The sequence below is a fragment of the Mastigoproctus giganteus genome, chromosome 9 (assembly GCF_048544385.1).
Source record: "Mastigoproctus giganteus isolate SK-2022 chromosome 9, ASM4854438v1, whole genome shotgun sequence".
In the NCBI taxonomy this organism is placed as follows: Eukaryota; Metazoa; Arthropoda; class Arachnida; order Uropygi; family Thelyphonidae; genus Mastigoproctus; species Mastigoproctus giganteus.
In genome coordinates, this window is record NC_143583.1 from 114,150,132 (window position 1) to 114,163,215 (window position 13,084).

General features: G+C 34.0%; 1 protein-coding gene across 1 annotated transcript in view; it reads right to left on the reverse strand.

Annotated features, from left to right (window-relative positions):
• Positions 1 to 5,701: 5,701 nt before the first annotated feature.
• LOC150080656 (ribosome assembly protein METTL17, mitochondrial-like) overlaps positions 5,702 to 13,084 on the reverse strand; it is a 97,145-nt gene continuing 89,762 nt past the window's right edge. Inside the window, exon 7 of the mRNA XM_090381596.1 lies at positions 5,702 to 6,115. Within this exon, the coding sequence (XP_090237722.1) occupies positions 5,983 to 6,115 (133 nt within the window). The 3' untranslated portion in view covers positions 5,702 to 5,982. The remainder of the gene's footprint in view (positions 6,116 to 13,084) is intronic.

The window sequence follows — 13,084 nt, forward strand, 5'->3', positions numbered from 1 at the left end:
ACTCCATTATTTTCCCTGAACAGAAGTTAAATTAACAGGCCTGTAATTACTCATGTTGCCCTTTAACCCCATTTGTGAATTTCGGATACATTCTCACGTTTTCAGTCCACGGGAATCCCCCCCCCCCGAATTGAAGAATGCTCTCATTATTAAGGTTAAGGGTTTGCTTATTTCCTTTGCTGACTCTCATAATATAAAAGGATAGATCCAATCCACATGCCCTTCTTATGTTTCACTTCAGCAGTGTCTCTTCCACTTTCCTCTTAGTTATTATAAAATCATTTAGCTCCGTCAGTTTGATAAACTTCCCGCATCCCCACCTCTATAGAATTTCTCATGTGCGAATGTAGATGCAAAATGCTCATTAAGTTTGTCAGAACATATATTCCAAGAAAAAGACATAAACAAGAACATATTCCAAATTTTGTGGTTTTAAAAATTATTCTGAGTGATGCAAAGAATGGCCTTACAAGTGTCTCCAATCTTAATCTCTTCGGTGATCATGGGGATCCTGGAGAACCTTTCTAATCTCTTAACTGTCCCCCCCCATTTAAGTGAAATTGATTCAGTGGTGTCATTGTCTTGGTTAGATTGGAGTCTTCCAAGAAGAACCTAAATGGGCAAGGTTTCCTTACTCATTTTTATGCTTCATTTTAGCACTGGAAAGGGATTTTTCCTTCCCCAACCCTGTTGCAACCCTATTGGCAAGAGCAATGCCAACCACTGGCCAAGTGGGGGGAAGAAAAAAGAGCAGTACATTGGGAACAGGACTGTGAAGGAATTCTAGGTTTATCTGGGAAAATTTCATTGGACTATTTCTCTGGATCCAATGAACCTTCCATTGGTTGCTTCACATCTTTTGAAAAATTTTCTGTTACTGTTGAAATTATATCCCGTATCCCCTCCTACCACTTTTTTCTATGTGATAATTCATTTTTTTCTCTTTGTATTTTCATTTTGATTTACTGGAGTCATGTAGTATCTGACAGATGCCACATGGTGATTACTTTTGTTAAAAATTACTTTGAGTGTACAGACAATGCTCATCCAGCGACTGGAATATATATGTAATATGCTGCACAAGTGGATCATGTGGCAGCCATATAGCAATCTGGTGTTGAGGGGAGAGATAAAATGTATAGTTCATTATTGCTCTTTGTACCCTTTTTTTTTTTCTTTCTGAAAATGCTTATTTTTAAAGGGGGGAGAGAGTTTGCCAGATGAAAAGTCAGAAAATTAAAGAAAAGGATATAAAAGAATGCATACAGCACAAGGAATTTCAAACAAAAAGTGGAATAAATTGCAACTGATGAAGGGTGGAATAAATTGCAACTGATGAAGGATTAGCATGTTCATGACACTCGATGAAACAGGACCCCTCTCTGAAATGAAAAGAGAGATGAGTAATCTCTCGTGTGTGTGTGTGTGTGTGTGCGCGCGCGCGCGCACACACATACACACAACAGTTAACTGAATATTTTGGCAGGAGATATTCCACTTGGAGGCACCAAGTGGAATATCATATGATGAAAAGACTTGTTGCCCTAACTACCCAAAGAAAATATGCTGAAAAGCATCTTTATCTTTTGGTAGTTAAGTCTTGATATTGGGCATCCAAAGTTGTGACCCCCCCCCCCCAGTTAACCTTTGCACAACTTTTCCAGATCTATCTGCACAATCATCAGTCCATCATATTTGAGTGTACATTCAAAACCTTTGGTACTTCCACCAGTAACTGGTAACATCTGTGCCACTAGATCACAAAACATTCAAATGTGCATGGTTCTGTGAACAATCAAAGTAAGTCAGATCACTATATTTAAAACCATTCATATTTGCATATCACTAAACCTTTCCTAAAAGAACGTGATTTTTGTAGTTGCCAAAGCTGTTCTGTTTTCCAAAATTGTGAATAATATTTAAATTTTTGATGTTATTTTATAAAAATTATAAAATAAAATTATTGTACAGCACAAAATTGCAGACTGCAGTGGAGCTGTACTATATTAGATATATCTGCAGCACATACTACAAAAAAGTTTATTGTGAAAAAAAAAATCAGTTTTCTACAGTTTGAAGAATAACCTTTCACAAAAAATTTAATTGTTTGCTCACTCTGCGCCACCATGATGTTGGTGCAGGGTATACAAGTTGTATAGGCCATACATGCACTTTGAATTATTTAAAAGATAACTAGAATACATCACAGATGGGGCTTATTTCGGTATTTTTAATTTATGAAACCAGGATACTGGTATCCTAAAAAAAAACATTTTTTGCAATAAATTTTGATGACAATTAGGGGCAATAAAGTAAGGAAAAAACAAGTAATTACTTGAATTCACGTTTTAAATCAAACTTTTATCACAATCATAAATATTCTAGCAAAAATTATTAAACATACAGTTATTCTAAAAACAAAAAAATAAGCATCCACACTACCTGTCCAAATGAAATGAGTTCTTAAGAAACTCAATAGTGTTATTGTTTAAACTGGATCTAATTTTGGTACATATTTAATTAGCAGCAGAAAACGTCCTTTTTGCTTCCGTGCTGGTTGGTGCTTTGTACTGAGATGGTCGTAGAGGAGTTGCAGTTTAACCCCCCCCCCTTTATTCCCTCATCTTCAAAAAATCTTATTTCCTTTTTGACTTTTTATGGCACTATATCCGTATTAACGAAAGAAAGGGACTGACAGTTAAGCTTGGTGAGGAAACCAAATCTAAGTTGTGTGTGTGTGTGGGGGGAGTTATTTTTTTATTAGTTTTTATTTCCCTGTACCCTAGTATCGCTGTCAGTGGCCATTGTTATGATTTTCATACAGCAACTCCCCTCAAGCACTAAGCCCCACAAGCTACCTGACTGCGTTAAAAAATGAGAATTTCCAGGAGCTGAGGGATTCCCCCCCCCACACACGAGTATATATATTATATATCGTATATATATATATATATATGACAAATATAAAACAAAAGTCATTTATCATAACAAATCTACTTACAATATAAAACTGGTATTCATTTACATCTAATCTATTCGTTTTTCTCATTTAATCTGTTAATACATGCTATAATTTCCATAAAATTTCTCTCAATTAACAATCTCAACTCTGTCTACAGCTTCAAACACTAAACTAATTCAATCTTAATCACTTCCACATATTTATATTAATCACCAACATCAATTCTCTTTACAGCAGCAATTCATTAGTCGCTAACTTAATGCTAACAATTCCATGTAATCTCTTAATTTAGCAATATCAATTTTCTTTACAACTTCAACCAATAAACCAACTCAATACTAAACGTTTCCTTATTTCTTGTGTTTCTCAACCTTACTCTAAAATAACCTCCGACTTTAAGTACCCTTTCCAAAACTACACATTTCAGGGGACTTACCTTCCTTCTCTTTCACAGTGGGATTCCTTTGTGCGGGTTCCTTCCACGGAGTGCGGTGATGTCTCTCTCTCTCTCTTTTCTTGGTTGAACTCTGCATCTCTGCTGTATAGCTCTTCCAGTACTCTCTTAATTCAGGATTTCGAGAACATTTCTCTGTTAATACTGAAGGAAATTACCATAGCAGTAGTAGAAGCCAGGGCACAATCTGACTGGCTTGTTATTAAATTTCCAGATTAACTTCTAGCACAGGAACTTGCTAGGCGGAACCCTTCACTATATAGCTGGACACTCCCAGAACTGAATGCAGAACTACCACTGGAAGTCTGCAACCGCTCCGAACAACAACCACAAACCCCTCTTTTGGTGTGAGCACCTTATTTATTTCTTGCTCATTTATTGAATTGATTGCAAGTTACAATCGCCACCTCCCCCCCGTACTACTTTTTTATACACAAGCTTATGTGCAAATCCCCCAGAGGGATTTGCACACATTTACATATCTCCCCCTCTCTAATTTAAACCTGACCCAAGCATTGTGTTATTCTTTAAACTCACTCTTCTTCCTTTGGTGGGAAAAAGAATATTTTTCCCACACAACGAAACACTTTCATCTTTTACCTCAAGATCACCTGTTCACAATACCTTTGAACTGCTTCATATCGACACCCTTTCTCAAAATGCACTAAGTGTTGCATCCTCAAGTAGAGGTGTAATAGAGAGATTAAACTATTGTTCAGAAGCTTTTAATTTTTACCCTTTGGCACCTGCCATACTTGTTCACCATATTCCTTAATTGCCTACTCCCACGAATGGAAATATTTCTGTAATGATGTTTTCGTTATTCCTTAAGTGCTTTACTTTCACACACACTATACTTACTAAGAGAAATATATTTGTAAGATTTTATGTCTTAAGAGTTTCATGACGTTTTCAGGTTTCCGTTGCATTTGTACTGTGTATAACAATCCCTCATTTGCAAATTGAGCAGTATTAATGATTTATTGTTTCAATTTTATTACCCTTATGTGAATAAATCATGGATAATTATATTTTTAAATTAGCACTGAAAAACTGGTATTTTCGTATCAATACCGGAAAAAAAATGACCGGGATCCCGGTATTGTAAGCCCTAGGTAAATCAATATAAAAATATTGATGGTGAGGACAATACCACTATTATGTGTCAATAAATTTAATCACAATGGACATTTCAAATACTTCTAGCAATTTATAGACGTACTCACATTTTCTTCTCAATTGCAAAATATGAGGAAAATCAGGTACTTGGATTTTGCTTCTCCATGACAATGCAAAAAAAGCTCGGGTTGCACATGCTAAAATTCATGAATTTTAGTGTGTGTGCAACCCAATTAAATCCCTTCCCCCAAGTGACTATTATTTGTTTTTACTCCATTCTCAGACGTTTTTGACCACCCTCATATATAGAATTATCAGTTGTTTCAACCTCACAAATATTCATATACCAGTTTCGTGTAAAGTGTTTTATACAGCTTTATTATTATTTAAATTTCATACAAAATTTGTTCACATCATTGTTCTGTAGACATGTACTCGACTGTTGTGTGGTGGCGGTTAAGTGTATTAGTGACAGAATATGCAATATTGCATATTGTCTGTAAAAGCATGTATTAATGCTGAAAATCTTAGAATAATAGAGGACAGTCCCAACTGAAGTCACTTTTAAAATCTACTCCAATCTTTGAGAATTCAACCCACACTTTCAAGTGGAAAAACAACTATACTATTACAGAGGACCATATCTGATTAACTTTAAGATATAGGAATTGAAAGACATTTTTGAAGGTTAAAAATTCAATATATAGAATGCTTTGGCTGTGCTATGGTTAATCTTCAAATGCTAAATTTAAATTAATTCTTTAGTAATCAACCCTAAATTTACAGCCAGTATCCATCATTTGAGCTTTAATCAAAATACTGCTGAAGTATTGTTTACAAAGAGTTGTTTGTAAACAATTCTTCAGCATTGTTGTTACTATCAGAAAGTGTGTAAATTTTGAATTAATGACTGGTATTTGTAATCTTTATTATTATCCTTTATGTTCCTATTTGTTGAGTAATTCTATTTTAAATTTTAGTTAAAAGCATTTTAAAATTTCATTGGACAAACACACCATTTCCATTAAGGTAGAGAATCTTTGTTAAAAGTATTCTCAGTTGATTCAGCTACCTCCAACCTTTTTTCTTTACCAATTCATCATTTCGATGTATTCACTCATGTGATTTTCAAAATTTTTGTTAGTCAAATATGAAGGCCTGTGAATAATAAAAAATCTGCTTAATGTAAAAGCAAATTTTTAACAATTATATTCCTGCATGATGGCCATAATAGCTCACAATCATTATAACTTCAGTTTTACCAATGACAGAAGATTGGGATAGGTACTATTTTAACCATGCTTGGGTTTCCTAAAGGACTACAAATAATTGCATCATCAGCTATCTGTCCACATCACTGATCATTCATACTTTGTGAATGAAAACTGGAATAATAAATTTACTTATCTTCGGCCTTTCTATCACAAGTTTTTCTATTTTATGTTTGTCATTCTCCTGGAGTGCTGGAAGTGTGACAATCTTTTGAGTCTAAACTAAAAGTTTGGTTTGACAAATGAGGAGCTACTTTTCCGGGTAAGAGGTCGCCCCAGCTACTGGATCTGCCACACCTGTACATATTTCTAGAGAAATGAGAAGAGAGATGAGTTAACAAGCATAAAAAAAAAAAAAAAAAAACACCATATATTAATTAATACTAAGAAATTTTAATATAATGTATTTTATTATCAAATGCAGCAAGATGCCATGCTGCTGCTAATTTCTGCATTTATATCATTAAAAGAGTTATAGCACAGGGATTAAGGTAACTAATCAGAAGATATGTATATGCACTATTTTGTGCAAACTTCTGGTGGAATATTTAGCTGTTTAATTATTGTGTCATTGTCTTACAGATTTAATAAACACTAGTGTTTTCACAAATACACATGTATATATCAGTAAAGTATGAAATAAACTTTTCTTTACTGTCCTATGATGCCATTATTAAGTGAATTGCAGTTCCAACTTTTATACAAAGGCATATGGGAGGGTGAGAGACTATTGCTCCTCATACCTCTCCATTAAAATGAATATATATATATATATATATATATATATATCTGATAATTAAAATAAATATGATATTTAAAATAAAAACATCAGCCAGTAGTACGGCAATAATGCAGAGCGAAACGAAACGCAAAATAATATAAAATAAACAAACAGGGAAGGGAAAGTAGAGATAATAGGACAAAAAGGTAGTCCATAATCCCCAGTAAAATTTAGTCAATTAAGTCATTAAACCCAATTAATAAAAAATGGTAAATTTAAAATAATGCCAATTAAAAATAATTTAGCGGTACCCCCCTCGAAGGTACCAGTTCCAAAAAAAAAAACGTGAAATATCACCAAAAAAGGGTTAAAGAAACTACCAAAAAACTAAAATAACAAAATGATAGACTGACCATCATGCCCCATATCGACAGAGGACCACGAGGCCAATAATGGTCATGGAATCGCTGCATTTCAATCGTCATACAAATCATCGCAAAGGCGGAAATATCGAAGAACCAAACCATCCTTCCATTCTCCGATAGATCAACGAATGCAGAGGATTTGCATGGCGGTGGTCCTTATGCAGCGAGCAATAATCTATAGAACAGACAGCACTCTTGATCAGAGCCACACCACTGACATAATGCAAGCTTAACCAGCTTATATAATAGAAAGGAAAAGAATAGATGGTGTGTATATATATAGGTGTGTGTATATATATATATATATATATATACATACACACACACCTGTTATAAGTACTAAATATAATACAAAAAAAAAATGTTAATAACTTGAAAACTGGAGATTTTCCATTTGCTTTACATTTATTAAATGCATTTCCCACTACTATGTTCTTAACTACTGTATTTTGTATAAAAATCTTACAACAAATATTTACATCCACATATCCCTATTTTATATCTTAAGTTTTTTATTTACATAAATAGGGTTCTATTTTCCCCCATAATGTATTGGTCCTCTTTGAATTTTGTACACAGAGATCAGTTAACCCCCACATTCTGGTTTGTAAAAATAATTCCTTTGACTCGCTTTTCTGGCCCAACAAAGACCTACAGGATTAAATACAATATGAATAACTGCACTGCAACTTGATCCCGCTTCAGGAATTCAACAGCAAAAAAAAAAAAAAAAAACCAATAAATAAACAAATCACTGATTCCTGGTTCTTATCCCGGAACTACCCCCCCTTCACCGTGTGAAAGCAGTCCCAGACCAGACTATGGCAATCCTGCTGTGTATACATGAAGGTACTGTACCCAGAAAAACTGATCAATGCAGTTGTGAATATGCTTATGCAACATGATCTTTGGAAGTATGTTTACATTATGATTTGCCTCTTAGCCTAGTGGGTAGCAGAGTACACCACCCACTTGTTTCTGCCCTTGGGATTTGGAAGAGGGCGAGACAGAAACCAGTGGGTGGGTAGAAAGGCTCCACATGTATTGCATACTGATAATTCTCACCCTGTTATCCATGGAAGAGGATCATAGCAGTAATCTGAAGAAGATCAGGTAAAGTCAAAGACTGCACAAGTTCGTGTTAATGATATTCAACTAGGGATTTTTGACGTTAAAAACATTTTTACTGGCATTATTCCAAAAATTTTGTAACAAAAAACTGTCATACAAAAAAGACATCTTTAGCTTCTGCCAAAAGAGAATTATTGTAACTTGTATTGATGGAATCATACTTATATGATGGCAAAAATAATTTATCTTCTACTGGAGCAAATTTAATGAAATTTTGCACGGAGCTTCATCTTAGCTCTATACTAGAGGAAAAACTTTCAAACCTCTGAAAATTGCAGTAGTTTTTCCAGGATAATGGAAAACAAATGTGATCACAGAAATTTTCTCATGTAATAAATGGGATAATGTGGATGCATATATAGCATATTGTTGAAAATCTAAAGTATTTAGAAACAGAAATATTAAGGTTTTAAGATACAAAAAACTTTTGCAAACTGGGAAATGCATTAATTCGAAAACGCATCTGGTTTCAAGTCGATTGAATGTAATATTTTTCTTTACAATTAAACTCTGAGGCTGGGAAAAAGTTCTGCCTATTTATGAAAACACTCTTCAACTAGGACATGTCATCAGATCTTGCGATAAATACTACATGTAATGGAACAACTATAGATGGTGTATTTAGCCGTGAACTAAAATCTCCTCAATATAAAAATTATATATCCTACATACCTACTTCAGTCATCACAGACCAATACTTTCAGTAACCGATATGTAATTATTATTAATAAAATGTTTTTAATGCCTGCCGATGACTCTTAAATGTAAAACACGTTAAATATGCTAGCGGCAGAAAACATTATGTACCTGGTACAGAATTTTTTTTTATACTAGTAATTTTTTATTTTTTAAAAATTTGAGTCCTGGAAGAGGATTCAGGGTCATGAAGTCTATGTTATAAGAAAATACACTCAAGAGGATGAGTTTAGATCGTTATTTTCAAGAATAATTTGAAAATATATTTTCAAATTATTGAAAAATCTCAAAGCAGATACTGTGATTTTTGAAACAAACAAAAAAAATCTGCTCAGTGCAATTAAGGAAATAGTGTACTAAGATAAAAATCTGTCTACAGTATCCAAAGAACTGTATTATGGGTGAAAACAGAACCATATTTATGTAAAAGTCCATGTATGTGTTTATTATTTAAGTTTTATCCTTAAACAAAACTTAAAGAATAAACACTTTTGACAGCTGTGTGTTGCCTTTATACTTAATTTTGTGGCATCCTAAATTCCTTTTTTTTTTTTTTTTTAATTTTAAACAGTCCACAGTTTTAACATTTTATTATCAGATTCATATTGTTATTGTATGCAGTTTTACTAAATAAATTAATTTGGGCAAAGTAACTGGGACCCTTTTAACATAAGAAATAATTCCATGAAGAAGTATTTTTATAAAACATTCGCCCTTCAATTTTTATGTATAGGCTGGGTGGGTGGGTGGGTGGGTGGGTCTTTGGTTTCCTAATTTAAATTAATACGGACTCTGATAACCTAAGTATATCACTTGGTTCAATTTTCTGTATTGTCTATTTTTAATAAATAAACAGCTCTTCCTCTTTAGAATAAAAAGAAAAGTATACCTCACATTCTTTACAGTGACCCCCAGGAGAATGAGAAAAAGAGTCATTATATTGAAAGGACATTATATCAATACAGTAGAGCGTTGATAATCCGAAAAAATTGGGACCAGGCATAGTTCAGACTTTTCAACTTAACAAAAATACTCTTCTGGAGACTAAAAAAGTTTAGTTAAGTTTAGAAATAAAAACGCTGGCTTTAAAATCTGAGAGACTGCCTAATTTTTTGTTAAAATCCAGCACCTTTTCACACAACAAAGATCAAGATATGGCTCATTAGCTGTTCTCATAGTTTTTCTTTTTGTTTTGCACCATCTGAATAAAGTTTCGATGCAAGTTGTAAAATTTTTTCTTTGTTGTTTTTAATGCCTGTCATGGTTGACTTTCCAACCCAGTAACATATTGCTAATGAAGACCTGCTTTTTCCCTTTGAAAGTCTGTTTTTAAAATTTCAATCTTCTATTCAATTGGTAAAAATTTCTGCTTCCTTGTAAAAGACAGAGTAAAATAAAATTCTGTAAAGACTTTGTTTAGAATCTTTTTACTCCGTATCTCACTTGTACATATTGGGTTGCAATTTCTGCATGCCGTGTTTTGTTATTGATTAACTCTTATCTTTTTTCACTGTTTTAGATTTTACATTCCCACCCCCAGAATGTCAGTGAACAGAAATATCAGGTTGCAAAGGATGATTGAATAACAAATTACAAAGTGTTATGTTTAGTTAGTATGGTAGGTGTATTAATTAAGCTATTTGCAAAATAATAAGAGAAGTTTACCTCGATATCATATGTAGAATGCTTCCGTATGATACACTCCAGCAATTAAAAAAAAAAAAAAAATCAAAAATCAAATGAACACAACAATCAATCTAACGCAATTAAAAATTAAATTAATTTAAAGAAATTAAAGAAAAAATTGCAAACCGATTTTCCTTACTGAAGCTGACAACACTTTTCAACCGTATGTTGTGATCAGAGGAACGAAAATTACTGAATAGGGGCAAGCATGAAACTTAAATAGGGATTATTTGTCTTCACGCATGCGTGTAAAAGGCTACAAATCAGAGATTAGAAATGGCCAGCGAACATTAACAAAATTCTCACGTAATTTAATTTCGACAGTTTCTGCAATTAATAGTCTGGTATAATTACGTTGGACACTAAGTATTTTGGTCTCATTAAATAAAAAAGTATATTTTTCATTAACGGCATGAAAGGCTAATTCTGACACTGTTGAACGAGAAGCATGAACTGAGGCTGCATGTTGATTAACACGAAAATTCAGAGGAAAACGTGTAGAACCTTGATACGATGAGTTGCAATCTCCGCAAGAAATGTATACCAGATCATTTATTTGTGCTGCAAACAAGGAAAGGACTGAGTTGATTTTTTAGTATAGTGTGTAGTTTCCGTATTGGCCTGGCCTGTTAACAGAATCTGTTAAGCTGTTTGTGCCACTGTTCAACATATGGGACAGAAATTTCATTTAATAACAAATATTATTAAACGAAAGAGCTACTTAGACTATAACGCACCTCCACAAACAGAAAAATTTTTCTATTCTTTCTACAAAATATGAGCTCCTGCTTTGACTAAGTCTGATTCTTTCTTAGTACATTAGAAGATTTTTGATGACATCCAAAATTTTGGTTTGGATATCATCAAAAATCTACAAAGGATGAATTTGGTTTGGCTGATATTGCACATGTAATGCAGTAGGGCCACATGTCCAGTACAATACTATTATATATATTGTAGTAGTAGTGGCATGTGATGCAAGAAAGCAAGTGTATGAGCTTATGCAGCATCAGCCAAAAAAAAAACAAAAAAAACACACCATTCCCTCCAAATGCCTGTCCAGTTTCTCCTTAAATTTATTTAACCTATCGACTTCCACAATGACAGATGGAAGTTTGTTCCAGCAATTAACCACCCACTGGCTAAAGGTAAATTTCCGCACATCTTTTCTTAATTTGAATTTGTGTCCCCTTAGGTTCGTAATCTGAACAAGCGGAAGGATCCCATCAGAATTCAGCGTGCTCAACCCATTCAAGGCCTTATACACCTCAATCAGATCACCGTGCAGGTGCCTAGTCTCCAGCCACTGCAATTTTCAGAACTTAAGCCTCTCTTGATAAGAGGATCCCTTCATTCCCCTCACCAATCTTGTTGCCCTTCTCTGTACACGCTCAAGCAAATCTACATCCTTCCTAAAATGAGGCTTCCAGACCTGTACGCAGTACTCAAGGTGTGGCTTGACCATTGCTTTATACAGAGGGACAATCACCTCCTTTTCCCTTCTAGCAAAATTCCTATATATCATTGACAAAACCCCATGACCTGCCCTGGCAGCCTGTCTGCATTGCTCAGAAAACTTCATATCTGACTGCACAATTACTCCCAGGTCTTTTTCATTTTCTACCACCTTAAGTGTAGTACCACACAGTTGGTATGTTTCTCTGGGGTTACTTCTACCCATATGCAGTACCGCAGCCCTCACCCTCCGCAGCAGCTTACATATCAGCCGAAGACGTCGATTCTGGCAGTGATGCTCGAGAGGTAAAATTTATTGACGTTAATTTTATAATTTTGAAATATTTTTAAATTGCAAGCTTTTGTAACTTTTCCTGCGCATGAGATAAAAAATTGAATAAATACAATAATATGAGAACTTATAGAGTTCTTAAAATACCGTGATTGTTAGAGTAAATTCCAAATAGCAAATGCTTAATGTACGGTACTCACCTTATACAATCTGCAATAGTTATTAGGGTGAATTGATGGCTAAATTTGGGGTTGAATAATTTAAATTAAAAAGTGAGATAAAAAATAAATTAATTTGACGGAATTTAAAATAAGTGCAAGGAGGCAGAAGCGCACAACTCCGTTCTTGGTTGTCATGAAGGATAATTAATTAAAAAATTCTGAGTAATATAAAACTGATAAGCCAATAGTCATAACGATGGACTTTTGTTTAGTTAAAAACATCTTCAGTTGGCAAAGTTGAGTAGAGAGTGAGTGCGTGCTGTATTTACAGGCACAGATATCACTCTCATATTTTCAGCATACAACAAACTCGGATCTTTATTCAATACATATAAAGATACACACTCAATACATATAAAGATACACACAAGCGATATGAACAACGTAATATATCTGATCAGATGCCAACAAAACTGTAATTCTTGCTATATTGGAAGCACTACAACAAAGTTTGGTTCCACAAAAACCTCTAATACACATGCATACTATCACTATAACAGTTTTAGAACAGGACAATCTAGCACCGAGCTCACAATACATACCCATAACCACAACCACACCCCCCCAGTTGATTCCGCCATTACCATAGTTAAACTAAAAACTAGCTACAAAATTCTCCAACATGAGGCTCTCATTATTGAATGGTTCTGT